This window comes from Bufo gargarizans, chromosome 5 (genome assembly GCF_014858855.1).
Source record: "Bufo gargarizans isolate SCDJY-AF-19 chromosome 5, ASM1485885v1, whole genome shotgun sequence".
NCBI lineage: Eukaryota > Metazoa > Chordata > Amphibia > Anura > Bufonidae > Bufo > Bufo gargarizans.
The window spans coordinates 440,861,388-440,878,182 of NC_058084.1; the positions used below are offsets into that span (position 1 = coordinate 440,861,388).

At 44.0% G+C, this 16,795-nt stretch overlaps 1 protein-coding gene across 1 annotated transcript in view; it reads right to left on the reverse strand.

Moving 5' to 3' along the window:
• LOC122939501 (nebulette-like) overlaps window positions 1–16,795 on the reverse strand; it is a 64,589-nt gene that overhangs the window by 17,066 nt on the left and 30,728 nt on the right. Inside the window, exons 5-6 of the mRNA XM_044295570.1 lie at window positions 9,894–9,989; window positions 2,750–2,860 (exon numbers count right to left, since the gene is read on the reverse strand). Of these exons, the coding sequence (XP_044151505.1) occupies window positions 2,750–2,860; window positions 9,894–9,989 (207 nt within the window). The remainder of the gene's footprint in view (window positions 1–2,749; window positions 2,861–9,893; window positions 9,990–16,795) is intronic.

A 16,795-nucleotide genomic window follows, 5' to 3' on the forward strand; every position in this document is an offset into this window, starting at 1 on the left:
TTCATGTCAGGAAGAGGAAAGCTCAGCGCCCTGTAGCAGTTGTGCGGTCTGCCTCCATTGACGGTAGGCCACTGTGCTTTCACATATCGTAATGCACCCCTGTGTTAATTTACTGTACCCCACAGTGTAATGCACCCCTATGTTAATTTACTGTACCCCACAGTGTAATGCACCCCTTGCTAACCTTACTATTCTATTAGAAAGAGAGTAAAAAGGTAACACTAGCATCCATCAAGAGTTTAATAAACAATATATTAGACTGTGGGAAAATGCATTTACCCACCGAGCCATCACTTTACACACGTCCTTTAAATGTATTTCAATGATGTCATTTGGGTGTGAAATGAGAAATACTGTAACCAATATTTGAGTAATTGAATGTCAGAGCAGAACAAAAAAACAGGCTTTTATTTATGGCAGAGAAAACATGAACGTTGCCAAAATATATTTCATTTTTACGATGACAATAAAAAGCGTTTCTTTTATCCACGTAGTTGTCTGTGGTTAGTTTCTTTTTCCAGCAGATGTCTATTCCCATGAAATGCGACTGCTACATTTTCCTCCGACCCAGTAAATTGATGCAGCATTTAGTGGAGAAGGCGCACAGTGTCAGATTGCGGACGGCCGAGGAGGACGCACCTGCCGTCATACATCACAAGGACCCACTTTACCTATTATATTCCTGCAGGTTAGAGGCCAATTCAGGTTCTGGGTAGACGACCCACATAGCGACGTGGGAGACTGCGGTGACTTGTCCTGGTTGTGATGATTTCTATAAAATACCGTGAACACCCAGCACCTTCAAAATGAGTCATTTACAAAAGTGTCTTGGATGAAGAGCAGGATAAGTATCAACCCGGCATTAAGGCTTCAATTCCAGGCATGACTGGGCGATGGGCTAAGAGGGACCGCCGTAGTAAAAGTTCACTACATTCACATACACAGAGCAACCAGGCTAAAAGACGCTAAAATAACCGCTCTCTAAGCTCATTATCGCGAGGGTATGGTCACAGTTTTGGAATATGATTCAGGATTCCTCATGGTTTTCTAGGATGTAGTTTTTATTCCAACGTGGTTTTTGATGCTATTTTGAGGTGGTTTTTCATCCTTCCGAATCCGTGTCAAGTATGGACATGTCACTTCCCTTTTTAACCCTTTCCCAACATCCACCGTTAATATACCGCAGATGTCGGGTCTTTAAAGATGGAGCCTGATCCAGAGTGAAGCGAATGCCGTAGCCACTGGAAGCCTGCTGTTTCACACTGCAGATACCCAGGGCTAACATCTGCGATCGGCGATAACGCCGATTGTGGACCTTTTAGTCTGAGATACCATCAAATGTGACCACAGCATCTGAGCGGTGATAATGCGGGAGCCGCCCGCTTCTGCTCTGGTAGCAGCCGCTCCTGGCTGAGAACGGGAAGGCGGTGCTTGAGGTTCACTGGTATATTCCAATGCAGGCCTGCAGGTGGCAGAACGGCATTGGAATATACTGGATGCTGTATTCTGTAATGGATAAAATACCATTACAGAATACAAATGGCAATCTAATGATTGCTGCTTGCTACACCGTGACTTAAAAAAAAGTTTTTAAAAAAATTAAAATTCAAATCACCTAGCCGATGAACGTGACGTCACTGTCCTACGATGAGGTTGCGGCGCTCAACGGAGCACCACAACCTCTTCAAATAGCTGATCAGCGGGGGTGTCGTGAGTCAGACCCCCACCGATCTGATATTGATGACCTATCCTGAGAATAGGTCATCAATATTGTACTCTCAGAAAACCCCTTTATTCATCATAAAGCGTGTGCCCCATGCTGCGGACTGCAAATAGTGGTCCGCAATGCACGGGCACCGTTTGCGGATGCGGACCCATTGACTTAAAATGCGTCCGCAATCCGAAAGATATGGTTAGCACCGCAAAAAAAATTGATCATGTTCTATTTTTTTATATATATTTTTTGCAACGTGGAGGCAGGGACCAAAATCCCACGGAAGCGCTTCTTAGTGTTTCTGTGGGCATAAGCTCCGTATCTGGCGGATCGCGGACCCATTCAAGTCATCCACAGTATGGCCTGCACACGGCCGGTGCCCTATATTTAGCGGACCCGCTGTTTGCGGTCTGCAATACGGGCACCACTGCCACACGTTAGTGGGCATGGGCCCTTAATCAGTGACAAAGTAGTGCCAACCAGGAGTGATTACAAGTGAGCTTGACGGGGGGACCTTTTACATAGGTAGGAATTGTTCAAATAGAAAACCCCTTTAAATACAATTTTTTTGCAAGTCTATAAATTAGGTTTTTTGTTTGTTTTTTCTATTTTCTTTACTGTTTTACTAAACAGTATAAAATGTATCACAAGAGAAGCATCGTTTCGGTGACTGGTCAGACCGGAGCCGTATCTGATGACATAAGGACAATATTTATAAACAGTGTAAAGCCTGGTTTTTGGCTGTTGCCGTAGAAACCTGGCACAACATGTAGTCAGCCGTCCTCTGTAACAAAGGTCCTTCTGTTCCTGAAGGGAAGCATTGCAACACTGACGAAGATTGCAATGTGTCTGCCAGGGACTACACTGCCACCGACCTGCTGGCCAAGAGTTACCAGGACGTGCTAAATGGTTAGGTAACAGTTAAAATGATCTTAATCAAACATTATTTATTTATCATGTTTGATAATTGATATTTTAATATAATTGATATATTTTTGGGTTAATTTGGGGAAGAAAATACTTTTTTGACAGTACCTCACTCTGAAGCTCCGTGACTTGTTTTGCAAATGCTGTGTCTAATGTTGCTGGCATCATCTGGTACAGGGAGTGGGATAACTCCTTCCTGCCGGCTTCCTTGTACTTTGTCTAGAACATAAAGAAACATGAGTTTTTGTTAGTGAGGTCAGGCTGCTTTCACACAGTCAGTGTTTGGTCAGTGTTTGATCAGTGATTTCCATCAGTGATTGTTCTTTTCATTATACCAGGGATCGGCAACCTTTTGCACTCCAGGTGCTGTGAAACTACAACTCCCAGCATGCACACTGAGGCCTCTTTCACACAGGCATTGCGGGAAAAGGTGCGGGTGCGTTGCGGGAACATGCGCGATTTTTCCACGCGAGTGCAAAACATTGTAATGCGTTTTGCACTCGCGTGTGAAAAATCGGCAAGTTTGGTACCCAAACCCGACCTTCTTCACAGAAGTTCGGGTTTGGGTTAGGTGCTGGGTAGATTGTATTATTTTCCCTTATAACATGGTTATAAAGGGAAAATAATAGCATTCTGAATACAGAATGCAAAGTAAAATAGCGCTGGAGGGGTTAAAAAATAAAATTAAAAATTTAACTCGCCTTAATCCACTTGATCGCGCAGCCGGCATCTTTTCGGTCTTCTTTCTTTGCTGTGTGCAGGAAAAGGACCTGTGGTGACCTCACTCTGGTCATCACATGGTCCGTCACCATGGTAAAAGATCATGTGATGGACCATGTGATGACCTGAGTGACGTCACAACAGGTCCTTTTCCTGCACACAGCAAAGAAAGAAGACAGAAGAGATGACGGGCTGCGCGATCAAGTGGATTAAGGTGAGTTAAATTTTTTATTTTATTTTTTAACCCCTCCAGCGCTATTTTACTATGCATTCTGTATTCAGAATGCTATTATTTTCCCTTATAACCATGTTATAAGGGAAAATAATAATGATCGGGTCTCCATCCCGATTGTCTCCTAGCAACCATGCGTGAAAATCGCACCGCATCCGCACTTGCTTGCGGTTGCTTGTGATTTTCACGCAACCCCATTCATTTCTATTGGGCCTGCGTTACGTGAAAAACGCACAAAGAGGAGCATGCTGCGATTTTCACGCAACGCACAAGTGATGCATGAAAATCACCGCTCATGTGCACAGCCCCATAGAAGTGAATGGGTCGGGATTCAGTGCGGGTGCAATGCGTTCAACTCACGCATCGCATCAGCGCGGAATACTCGCCCGTGTGAAAGGGGCCTTACTCGGCTATTCTTATAAGGGCTCATGCACAAAACACAGTGCGGTCCTCAAAACACAGATCCGCACAAAAAAAAACTGATGACATCCGTGTTGCATCCGTTTTATTTTTGTGGATCCATTGTCTGTCCTTGTCCTGCAAATGGACAAGAATAGGACATGTTCTATTTTTTTTGCGGAACAGACATGCAGACAAACGGACACAGATTGCTGCTCCATAGAAATTAATGGGTCCGAGTGTGAGCCTCTAAAAAAGCTGATCGGACGCTGACCGAAAATGCGGTCATGTCCCTAACATATATTGCTCAATTCTCAGAATATACAACAGTAAGAAAAATCCACATGAAAGCAGGCGACAACATCAAAACAGATGAAAGCTTCCAATTTCTGCCGTCGCTGTGAATCGTGCTCACATACAGCAGTCCGTGTGTCACCATCATGGAGCAGGGTTTCTTGGGGACAGTAATAAAATGACCCCTGTCCATAGTGATCAAGCCTGGAAATCAATTACTGTGCGAGACACTATAAAATCTCCGAACAGAGAGATGATGATCGCTGGAGAGATCTGCAGATGTTACACATAAATCAGAAGACTGGACTGCGGTGGTCACGTGTGCCACGTAGTGCTGTGTGTGGGCTCGTATATGCCCCGCGCTGGGGTGCCGAGCAGCAGACCACAGACGTATGTCAGCGGAGTCCTAGTATTTACTGGGGATAAGGCAATTCTTTTTTAAGAGATAATATGATGATTATATGTAAAATAGATAGATAGATAGATACTGTAGATAGATAGATATGAGATAGTTAGATATGAGATAGATAGATAGATAGATAGATATGAGATAGATAGATAGATAGATAGATAGATAGATAGATAATAGATATGAGATAGATAGATAGATAGATAGATAGATAATAGATATGAGATAGATAGATAGATAGATAGATAGATAATAGATATGAGATAGATAGATAAATAGATAGATAGATAGATAGATATGAGATAGATAGATAGATAGATAGATAATAGATATGAGATAGATAGATAGATAGATAGATAGATAGATAGATAGATAACAGCTATGACAGCACAGTAAACAAAAGGGGCAGAACATTGCACTTATGTCGAAGCCTCGGACTTCATATTCTCAATGGCCGCACCAAGGGAGACTCTCTTGGTAGATATACCCTAAACTCCTATGTAGGCAACAGTGTAGTAGACTATGCCATCACAGATATGGACCCCAAAAATGTTAGTAGCTTCATAGTCACCCCACAGACACACCTGTCAGACCACAACCAACTGCTCCTATACATAAAATCCACAAGTAAACTACCAGCACAAACATGTCAGCAGACCGGCCTCTTCAGCCTACCTCCATCTTTTAAATGGTCCAAGATGTCAGCCCCAAAGTATATGGAGACCATAAACAGCACAGAGATCCAGGAGATGCTCCATAACTTCCATAGGAAAGTGTATGAGCTGAATCCAGAAGGAGTAAATCTCGCGGTAAGGGACTTTAATAATATACTTTGCACCATGGCGGAAATGTCTGACCTCAAAAGATGCAACAGAAGGCCAAAAAAGCAACAACCCAACAGCTGGTTTGACCGGGAGTGTAAAGATATAAGGAAGGCGCTAAGAATGGCCTCAAATAGGAAACACCAAGATCCGAACAACCCCAGTCTGAGGGAAGCCTACAACAACATACAAAGGCAATACAAAAATACCCTCAGAAAGAAAAAGCAAGGCAACATCTCAACCAAGCTCCTCCAACTCCAAGACGCTCTCCAGGACAACTGCTTCTGGGAACTATGGAAGCAGATGGACAAAACCAGCAAGAACACCAACCTCCACATCCAAAACGGCAACATTTGGCTCCAGTACTTCAAGGACCTGTACAAAGCCATTTCGAGGGAGGATCAAAGCCCAGAACAAAAAGAAATCACGAAAAAGCTGAAGGATATGGAGGAAAAAATCAAAGATTTCCAAAACCCTCTAGACACACCGATCACGCTGCAGGAGATAACAGAGAGGATCTCAATGATAAAGAGTAAAAAAGCCAGCGGCCCAGATGGGATTCTTCCAGAAATGATCAAATACAGCCCGCCAGGAATCCAGGTCGCATTAGTAAAACTCTACAATGTTGTGCTGAGTGCCGGCTACTTCCCCCAGAGCTGGAACCAGGGCATCATCACCCTCATACACAAGGGCGGAGACAAGTATGACCCAGCCAACTATAGAGGGATATGTGTCAGCAGCAACCTGGGAAAACTCCTCAGCAGTATCCTGAATAAGAGGATCCTCAGCTTCCTCACCCAGCACAACATCCTCAGCAGAAGCCAAGCAGGCTTCATACCAAACCACCGCACCACGGACCACATCTACACCCTGCAGAGCCTCATCAAGAGCCATGTCCACAATACAAAGCAGGGAAAGATCTATGCCTGCTTTGTGGACTTTAAGAAGGCCTTTGACTCAGTGTTGCATCCGGGCCTATTCCTGAAACTTCTTGAAAGCGGAATAGGAGGAAAAACATATGATGTCATCAGAAGCTCCTACACTGAGAACAGATGCAGCGTGAAGGTAAATGGGAGGAGAACGGCTTATTTCCAGCAGAACCGAGGAGTCAGACAGGGCTGCAGCCTCAGTCCAACCCTGTTTAACATCTACATCAATGAGCTGGCGGCGGCTCTGGAGTCCTCCTCAGCACCTGGTCTCACCCTCCATGACACTGAGGTGAAATTTCTCCTTTATGCAGATGATCTTCTGCTACTATCGCCAACTGAGAAAGGTCTCCAAGATAACCTGAAAATCCTGGAGAAGTTCAGTAACACATGGGCACTGCCCATCAATCCAAAGAAAACCAACATCATGGTGTTCCAGAAAAGAAATCGAAAAGCAGCCGGGCGTCCTCTCTTCCTGCTAAACAACTGTCCAATTTCAGAAACAGACAGCTACACCTACCTGGGCCTAGAAATCAGCCAATCAGGGAATTTTAAGAAAGCCATGGAAACACTGAAAGACAAGGCGAGCAAAACCTTCTATGCCATCAGAAGGCGTCTGTATCACCTTAAAGCACCAGTGACCGTCTGGCTTAAAATCCTTGACACCATCATCGCCCCAATCCTCCTGTATGGCAGCGAAGTCTGGGGCCCAGACACATACCCAGACCGGGCAAAGTGGGACTCTGGGCCAACAGAACTATTCCACCTAGAACTCTGCAAACACTTTCTCCAGGTCCACAGGGGCACCTCAAACAGCGCCTGTCGAGCAGAACTGGGCAGATTCCCACTCTACTTTGCTGTACAGAAGAGGGCGCTATCATTCAGAGCCCATCTACATAGCAGCAGTCCCAGCTCCTACCATCACAAAGCCTTGCTACACCAAGAAGCCCCAGAAAAACAAAGCACCCCGCAACAAGTCACCCAAACCCAGCCTGCCCAATCCACCAACCAATATAGCCTGACAAAGGGCGGAATCCAGAGGACGATACACAAGTACAAAGAGGAGTATATTAGCGTCTGGAAAAACGACATAAGAACATCCCAGAAGCTGACAGTATACCAGAGCCTGCAGAGGGAGTACAAACTGGCCCCATATCTGGAGAAACTCCCCAATCCAAAAGACAGACAGATCCTGAGCCGGTACAGACTGAGCGCCCACAGCCTGCTCATTGAATCCGGGCGTCATCGACAGAGGTACATGCCCAGGGAGAGCAGACTGTGCCAGCAGTGCGACCAGGAGACCGTGGAGGATGAGGCTCATTTCCTGCTGCGGTGCCCCAAATACTCAGCAGTGAGAGAGACTCACTTCAGGAGACTGTCTGATCTCTGCCCAGACTTCACCTCCATGGAGGAGGAAGAGAGACTCTCCATACTGCTGGGGGAAGAGGAGAACACAACGGCCATAGCAGCACAATATATTACTGCCTGCCATAGACTGAGAGGAGCCTGATATACCATGGACTCCTATACCCCCACCCCGGACGTGTCCCCACCCCCAACCCTACCCAATTATTTACCACTTGCTTTGGCAATGCTAAAATGTATTTAGTCCTGCCAATAAAGCTGATTTGATTTGATTTGATTTGATTATGAGATAGATAGATAGATAGATAGATAGATAGATAGATAATAGATATGAGATAGATAGATAAATAGATAGATAGATAGATAGATATGAGATAGATAGATAGATAGATAGATAATAGATATGAGATAGATAGATAGATAGATAGATAGATAATAGATATGAGATAGATAGATAAATAGATAGATAGATAGATAGATATGAATCCGGGCGTTATCGACAGCGGTACATGCCCAGGGAGAGCAGACTGTGCCAACAGTGCGACCAGGAGACCGTGGAGGATGAGGCTCATTTCCTGCTGCGGTGCCCCAAATACTCAGCCGTGAGGGAGACTCACTTCAGGAGACTGTCTGATCTCTGCCCAGACTTCACCTCCATGGAGGAGGAAGAGAGACTCTCCATACTGCTGGGGGAAGAGGAGAACACAACGGCCATAGCAGCACAATATATTACTGCCTGCCATAGACTGAGAGGAGCCCGATATACAATGGACTCCTATACCCCCACCCTGGACGTGTCCCCACCCCCAACCCTACCCAATTATTTCCCACTTGCTTTGGCAATGCTAAAATGTATTTAGTCCTGCCAATAAAGCTGATTTGATTTGATTTGATAGATAGATAGATAGATAGATATGAGATAGATAGATAGATAGATATGAGATAGATAGATAGATAGATATGAGATAGATAGATAGATAGATATGAGATAGATAGATAGATAGATAGATAGATAGATAGATAGATAGATAGATATGAGATAGATAGATAGATATGAGATAGATAGATAGATAGATAGATAGATAGATAGATAAATAGATATGAGATAGATATTAGATAGATATTAGATAGATAGATAGATAGATAGGAGATAGATAGATAGATATGAGAGATAAATAGATAGATATGAGATAGACAGATAGATATGAGATAGATAGATAGATAGATAGATAGATAGATAGATAGATAGATAGATAGATAGGAGATAGATAGATATGAGAGATAAATAGATAGATGTTTTAAACATTTTTTCAGCTCCAATGCCTCTAAAATAATTAAAGGGGTATTCCAGTAGGTGTAAGTTATCCCCTATTCACAGGATAAGGGATGACTATCAGATTAGTGGGGGTCCTACCACAAGGGATACTACCACAGGGACCCCATGGATCATGAGAACGGCTATCTACGCTCTACTTGGCTATCTCCGGTACTCTCATAGAAATTAATGGAGGACCGCGTCCATGTGCAACCAGCCGCACCGGTCATTTTAGCGGAGCAGCAAGGGGACTGCTGGTGGTACGAGGCCCCCATTCTTGTGATCGGTGGGGGTGCCTGTGGCAGCACCCCCACCAATCTGATAGTTATTCCCTGTGGATAGGGGAAAACTTGTACCTAATTAAAATTCCTCTATTGTTTTGCATCCACAGCCACTAGGCCGATCTTTAGACTTTCATGGTTGCAGGCTACAAACTAGCTCGGTGTGGTCAGATCCTACAGTCACCCTCCTTGTTCCCTTCTATGTACTAAGATGCATTTGGTAACTTGGCAAGTATTAGGATAGATGGGAGTATGAATTCTGGATCCGACTACACAAGGTTTGTTTGTAGTCTGTAACCATGGAGACATAAATATCTGCCTAGGAGCTGTAAACATCAGGACTACATTAAGAGTTGTTTATTTCTTTAATTTTAGATCCATTGAAGTAAGAAAAAATGTTTGCCGAGGTGGACCACACCCAAAGGGTCTACACACATGGCATATACACAGAGCTTCACAGCAGCACAGAGGGTTGCCAAAGGATGCTTACCTCTGATATGGAATCTGTGACAGCCTTCAGTTTCGCCGTATCAGGAACAAACTCATTCTTGCCTTTTAATTTTTTATACTTCTCTCTGTAGCTGATCTGTAAAACAAGACAATGAAGCCAATGTTATTTTAAAGGCAGATATCCTGAAAGTGCGAGGGATGGTGCACACCCAGCTCCTGATGAGGCGCTGCGCAGTAAATTGTTGCAGCTTTTAATCGGCACAGGCATACTGTAAGGTACTGTTCTTGCTGTTATTGTGGCAATCCCTTTGTGTTAGACAGATTAGCTGACACTACGCTCATCAGAAGTTCCCCTGATGCTGGGACCCCCATCACTCAGCTGTAATTTATGGGGATACAAGAATGCAGCGCCACCTCAGGAGAAATGATGAATTACACAGATTTCATTTAAAAGAATGGGCTGTCCATATAACACATGGATACGCTGGGTCCTCCAGAGCCAAGAGCATCTCTTCTCTTTGTGGCTGACTTCAAGGCCCGCCGTGCCCATATTGCAGCACCCAAACAGTGGGTCTGCAATATGCGAGCACTGGCCGTGTGCTCACCGCATAATGGATGTGGACCCATTCACTTGAATAGGTCCATAATCTGGAAGGTGCGGTACAGAGGCACGGAAGCGTTACGGAGCGCTTCCGCATAGGTTTCTCTCCGTGCCTCCGTAGAGAAAAAAAATAGAACATTTTCAGTTTTTTTGCGGTGCGGGTGGATCACTGATCCATTCAAGTTGGATGGGTCTGGCTCCGTTGCAGCAGCTGCGCGGATGGTGCCAAGGCCGAGGCAAATTGCGGTCCTCAATGCACGGAACAGCTTTGGCAACGGTGTGCATGAGCCCTAATTCTGAGTAATTTGTGGATATTTTGAATGTGGGATGCCAGTCAAGTGAGGGTGTACTAAAACCAATTTTCATTTTGTAGAACACAATGTAGAAATTTAACTTTAATTTTCTTCTTTAAATTTTAATTATTAGGGCCCGGTGACACGATGGATTTTGAAACTGTCAAAATCCGCCATGTGCTCCGTAGCAGAAATCAGCAGAGTTTCTGCAGCAGTAGTTTACTGTGAATGCCACTGACCCACTTGCACCTTTGAATGGAGCTAAGCCGCAAGTGGACAGTCCCTGCGACTTCCAGCGGCAGCCGTCCACACACCGTCCCTCCTTGACATGGTCGTGGCTTTAAACTGCCAGCTCGTGAACTGCAGTGCTGCCTCTCATTGAAAACAATGGGAGACAGACACCACACGGCCTCAGGTGGAATTTTGGCATGGTGTCCGCGCCAAAATGCCACGGTTTGAACAGGCCCTTAGGCCCCTTTCACACAGCCGAGTGTTCCGTTCAACTCACGCATTGCACCCGCACTGAATCCGGACCCATTCATTTCTATGGGGCTGTTCACATGAGCGGTGATTTTCACGCATCACTTGTGCATTGCGTGAAAATAGCAGCATGCTCTATTTTGTGCGTTTATCAAGCAACGCAGGCCCCATAGAAGTGAATGGGGCTGCGTGAAAATCGCAAGCAAGTGCAGATGCGGTGCGATTTTCACGCACGGTTGCTAGGAGACGATCGGGATGGAGACCCGATCTTTATTATTTTCCCTTATAACATGGTTATAAGGGAAAATAATAGCATTCTTAATACAGAATGCATAGTACAATAGGGCTGGAGGGGTTAAAAAGAAATAATAATAATTTAACTCACCTTAATCCACTTGCTCGCGCAGCCCGGCTTCTCTTCTGTCTTCATCTTTGCTGTGCACAGGAATAGGACCTGTGATGACGTCTCTGCGCTCATCACATGGTCCGTCACATGATCCATCACCAGGGTGATGGATCATGTGATGGACCATGTGATGAGCGCAGTGACGTCATCAAAGGTCCTATTCCTCAAAGATGAAGACAGAGAAGCCGGGCTGCGCAATCAAGTGGATTAAGGTGAGTTAAAAAAAAATGTAATTTTTTTTTTTTACCCCTTCAGCGCTATTGTACTAAGCATTCTGTATTAAGAATGCTATTACTTTCCCTTATAACCATGTAAGGGAAAATAATACAATCTAAAGAACACCGATCCCAAGCCCGAACTTCTGTGATTGCATTATTAACCCTTACAATTTTCTTAAAAATAAATGAAAAAACATTGGATTTTAAAAAAGTATGAATAACTAAAGTGAAATAATCTTATGTACATATTGTACAAGGTTTAAAATTATTTTTGACCCTTGGCCTTCTTGGTTTTGACTCCATGTTCCCAAATAGCATTTTAAGCACAGTATCCCAACATACCCTGGGCCTCATTACCCAAAATGCCTGGCCATGAGAAAAACAATTAGTTAGACAAAGTAAGTAGGAAAATAAATCATTTAAAGGAGCCATGTTAAACTATTGAATTGCTTCTAAACAATACTAATTTAGGGTATAATTCTTGGAACATTTACACTGATATTTCTAAACTTTTGCCCATTTTATAACTTTTGCCGAAGTACTGTGTCCTACTGTGGCCTGGAGATGGCAGCGTAGCCATTTCTGTCTATATGTAGCGTCAATAGTCCATGAAAAGTTTTACACAGGCAGCTACATACGGTATTAAAGATACAAATAGAAGTAGAATGCAAATGAAGCCATCTTCAATATTTTGGTTAGAACATTACTTCAATTGAGTTGTATTGCAGTTCCCTGCATGGCAGACAAATAGGAAGCAAACTATGGTTTCGCCCCTTCGTTCTGATGATAGGTAGGGGTCCCAGCGGTCAGAGCCTTACCAATCATAAAGCAATACCATATCCTAAAGCGCTGAATCCGACAACCCCAGAAATTGTGATTCCTTGGCTGATGGAAGAAGAAAAAAAAGGAGGTCGTCCCTTTTTCTTATACTACTTGGATAAAGCCCCATTCACACAACCGTATTTTTAGTCCGCCTCCGATCCGCATTTTTTGCGCATAGGATGTGGACCCTTTCATTTCAATTTGTCCGCAAAAAAATGCGGACAGCACACCGTGTGCTGTCTGCATCCGTATGTCCGTTCGGTAGGCTCGCAAAAAAGATAGAACATGTCCTACTCTTGTCCACTTTGTGAATAAGGATAGGCATTGTTACAATGGATCCGCAAAAAAAAACCAAAAAACGGATGCAACACGGATGTCATCTGTATTTTTTGCCTTTTGCGTACCACAAAATACATACGGTTGTGTGAATGCACAAGTATGGATCACAGCCCCTGAGTACACATGCAGCTGGGATCGGAGGCGTCTCTAATCTTGGCCGTGTGGCTGTCATCACGGAGCCTCTGGCCAGACCAGGACAGGCTGTTAGGTTACCAGGGTCGGACTGGCTCACCAGAGTAAGGCCTCAGGCACACGACCGTTCAGTTTTTGGCGGTCCGCAAATTGCAGATCTGCGAAACACGGAAGCTGCCCTTGTGCCTTCCGCAATATGTGGAACGGAAGGGGTGGCCCATTGTAGAAATAGGACATGTTATTTTTTTTGTGGGGCTACGGAACGGAGCAACGGATGCGGACAGCACATCCAGAACATAGTTCATCAGTTAAAAAATTCTGGAAAACCCTTTTAAAGATCACACAAGGGGTGTCAGCCAGCTTTTTCTAGTCCTTTAGAAGGCAAACCTGAAAATCTCTCCTGAAAGCTGGCTGACAGCACTTGATAAGATGGCCATGCCCGATAGATGAATGTCATCTGAACCCGCCAACTTTGATGGGACTGCATCTAATGTGTATGAGGGTGCCCCAACTCTCACCGGTTGGCAGATGTCACTCGCAATAAAATGCTGCCAAAAGGTGTCTGGAAGCAGCTTATTCCCTGCTCCCCAGGCTGAGCATGCATGTTATCTAAGGTGTATGGCTACATTAAAGGGGATGTGTCATATGACGAGACGCACACGCCTAGTCACTCATATACAGGTCCTTCTCAAAAAATTAGCATATTGTGATAAAGTTCGTTATTTTCTGTAATGTACTGATAAATATTAGACTTTCATATATTTTAGATTCATTACACACCAACTGAAGTAGTTCAAGCCTTTTATTGTTTTAATATTGATGATTTTGGCATACAGCTCATGAAAACCCAAAATTCCTATCTATAAAAATTAGCATATCATGGAAAGGTTCTCTAAACGAGCTATTAACCTAATCATCTGAATCAACTAATTAACTCTAAACACCTGCAAAAGATTCCTGAGGCTTTTAAAAACTCCCAGCCTGGTTCATTACTCAAAACCGCAATCATGGGTAAGACTGCCGACCTGACTGCTGTCCAGAAGGCCATCATTGACACCCTCAAGCAAGAGGGTAAGACACAGAAAGAAATTTCTGAACAAATAGGCTGTTCCCAGAGTGCTGTATCAAGGCACCTCAGTGGGAAGTCTGTGGGAAGGAAAAAGTGTGGCAGAAAACGCTGCACAACGAGAAGAGGGGACCGGACCCTGAGGAAGATTGTGGAGAAGGACCGATTCCAGACCTTGGGGGACCTGCGGAAGCAGTGGACTGAGTCTGGAGTAGAAACATCCAGAGCCACCGTGTACAGGCGTGTGCAAGAAATGGGCTACAGGTGCCGCATTCCCCAGGTCAAGCCACTTTTGAACCAGAAACAGCGGCAGAAGCGCCTGACCTGGGCTACAGAGAAGCAGCACTGGACTGTTGCATGTCATTCGGAAATCAAGGTGCCAGAATCTGGAGGAAGACTGGGGAGAGGGAAATGCCAAAATGCCTGAAGTCCAGTGTCAAGTACCCACAGTCAGTGATGGTCTAGGGGTGCCATGTCAGCTGCTGGTGTTGGTCCACTGTGTTTTATCAAGGGCAGGGTCAATGCAGCTAGCTATCAGGAGATTTTGGAGCACTTCATGCTTCCATCTGCTGAAAAGCTTTATGGAGATGAAGATTTCATTTTTTAGCACGACCTGGCACCTGCTCACAGTGCCAAAACCACTGGTATTTACTGACCATGGTATTACTGTGCTCAATTGGCCTGCCAACTCTCCTGACCTGAACCCCATAGAGAATCTCTGGGATATTGGGAAGAGAAAGTTGAGACGCAAGACCCAACACTCTGGATGAGCTTAAGGCCGCTATCGAAGCATCCTGGGCCTCCATAACACCTCAGCAGTGCCACAGGCTGATTGCCTCCATGCCACGCCGCATTGAAGCAGTCATTTCTGCAAAAGGATTCCCGCCCAAGTATTGAGTGCATAACTGAACATAATTATTTGAAGGTTGACTTTTTTTGTATTAAAAACACTTTTCTTTTATTGGTCGGATGAAATATGCTAATTTTTTGAGATAGGAAATTTGGGTTTTCATGAGCTGTATGCCAAAATCATCAATATTAAAACAATAAAAGGCTTGAACTGCTTCAGTTGTGTGTAATGAATCTAAAATATATGAAAGTCTAATGTTTATCAGTACATTACAGAAAATAATGAACTTTATCACAATATGCTAATTTTTTTAGAAGGACCTGTATTAGGTGCATCGGCCTGCAGTCTATGCACCGAATTTGAAAACTACAGCAGAAAACTGCCTTAAAGGGTTGTGTCACGAAACATATTCTACATTTTTCAAACCAACACCTGGATCTGAATACTTTTGTAATTGCATGTAATAAAAAAAATGCATAGCCAGTGAGCTATTCAATTAAATGCATCTGTATAGCGCCACCTGCTGTTTGTTCTTTTCCACATTTTTTGTCCCTCTCACTGAGTTGATGGAGCATGCTCGGTTTAAACTTCCACTGCCACCAGCCATTTGTTCTGTTAGAAGCTGTGACAGTTAGGGCTCATGCACCCGAATGTATTTCCTTTCCATGTCCGTTTCATTTTATTTTGCGGACTGTATGCGGAACCATTCATTTCAATGGGTCCGCAAAAAATCGGAAGATACTCCATGTGAATTCCGTTTCCGTATGTCCATATTTTCGTTCAGCAAAAAAATAGAACATGTCCTATTATTGTTCGCATTACGGACAAGGAAAGGACTGTTCTATTAGGGGCCAGCTGTTCCGTTCCGCAAAATATGGAATGCACACGGACATCATCTGTATTTTTTGCGGATCCATTTTTTGCTGATCGCAAAATACATTCGGTCTTGTGCATGAGCCCTTAGTCCCCTTGCAGACAAGCGTTCCTCCCGCAGCGAGTCGGCATCGCAGCACCCAGCCTGACCCAGCACTGACGGGATTCGCATAGCATTATATTGATTTATGATGTTATGTAACCCTTACAGTTCCGGAATGTATTGGCTGAAGAGAATCTAGCAGAGCACTTGGAGCAATGAATGGGGAGATCTCTGGATCCATTTTTTACATCAATCATGGCATTTAAAAGAAGATAAATGTGATGGGCCCGATAGTCACGCTTTCTACTTTCCTTTTCGGAAAAGTGGCGAGAGCAGCACAGAAACGCCACTTGCGACAAAAGTTTGTTACAATGGAATTTTAAAAAGTTGCAAACACAGAGTTTGCAACTTTTTTCAGCAAAAAACTAAACCTACAGAGATCATAAATCTCCCCCAAAGATTCATACATGGTGGGCAGGGTCGCCAACCAGAATTTTTCTTTTTTCCTGGACAACTCATCCCAAAATCACAGACATCCAACAGTTTTGACGGACAAATTGGAAAACAGTAATAAATGATCAAGATTATAGGTAATCCATGTCTACAGCTCAATATACTGATACTTCATTACCAGCATTTACTGTGAGCTGTAAAATTATGGTAATTACCACCAAAATAATCTAGTCAAGAACCACCAGTCTTTCACGGACACAGGAAAAAAGTCACCTACCTGTATTTTTATGGACTGTCCAGAAATTTCTGGACGGTCGGCCACCCTGGTGGTGGGGTGCCCTTTATCTAGGTCATGTGCAGTGGCCG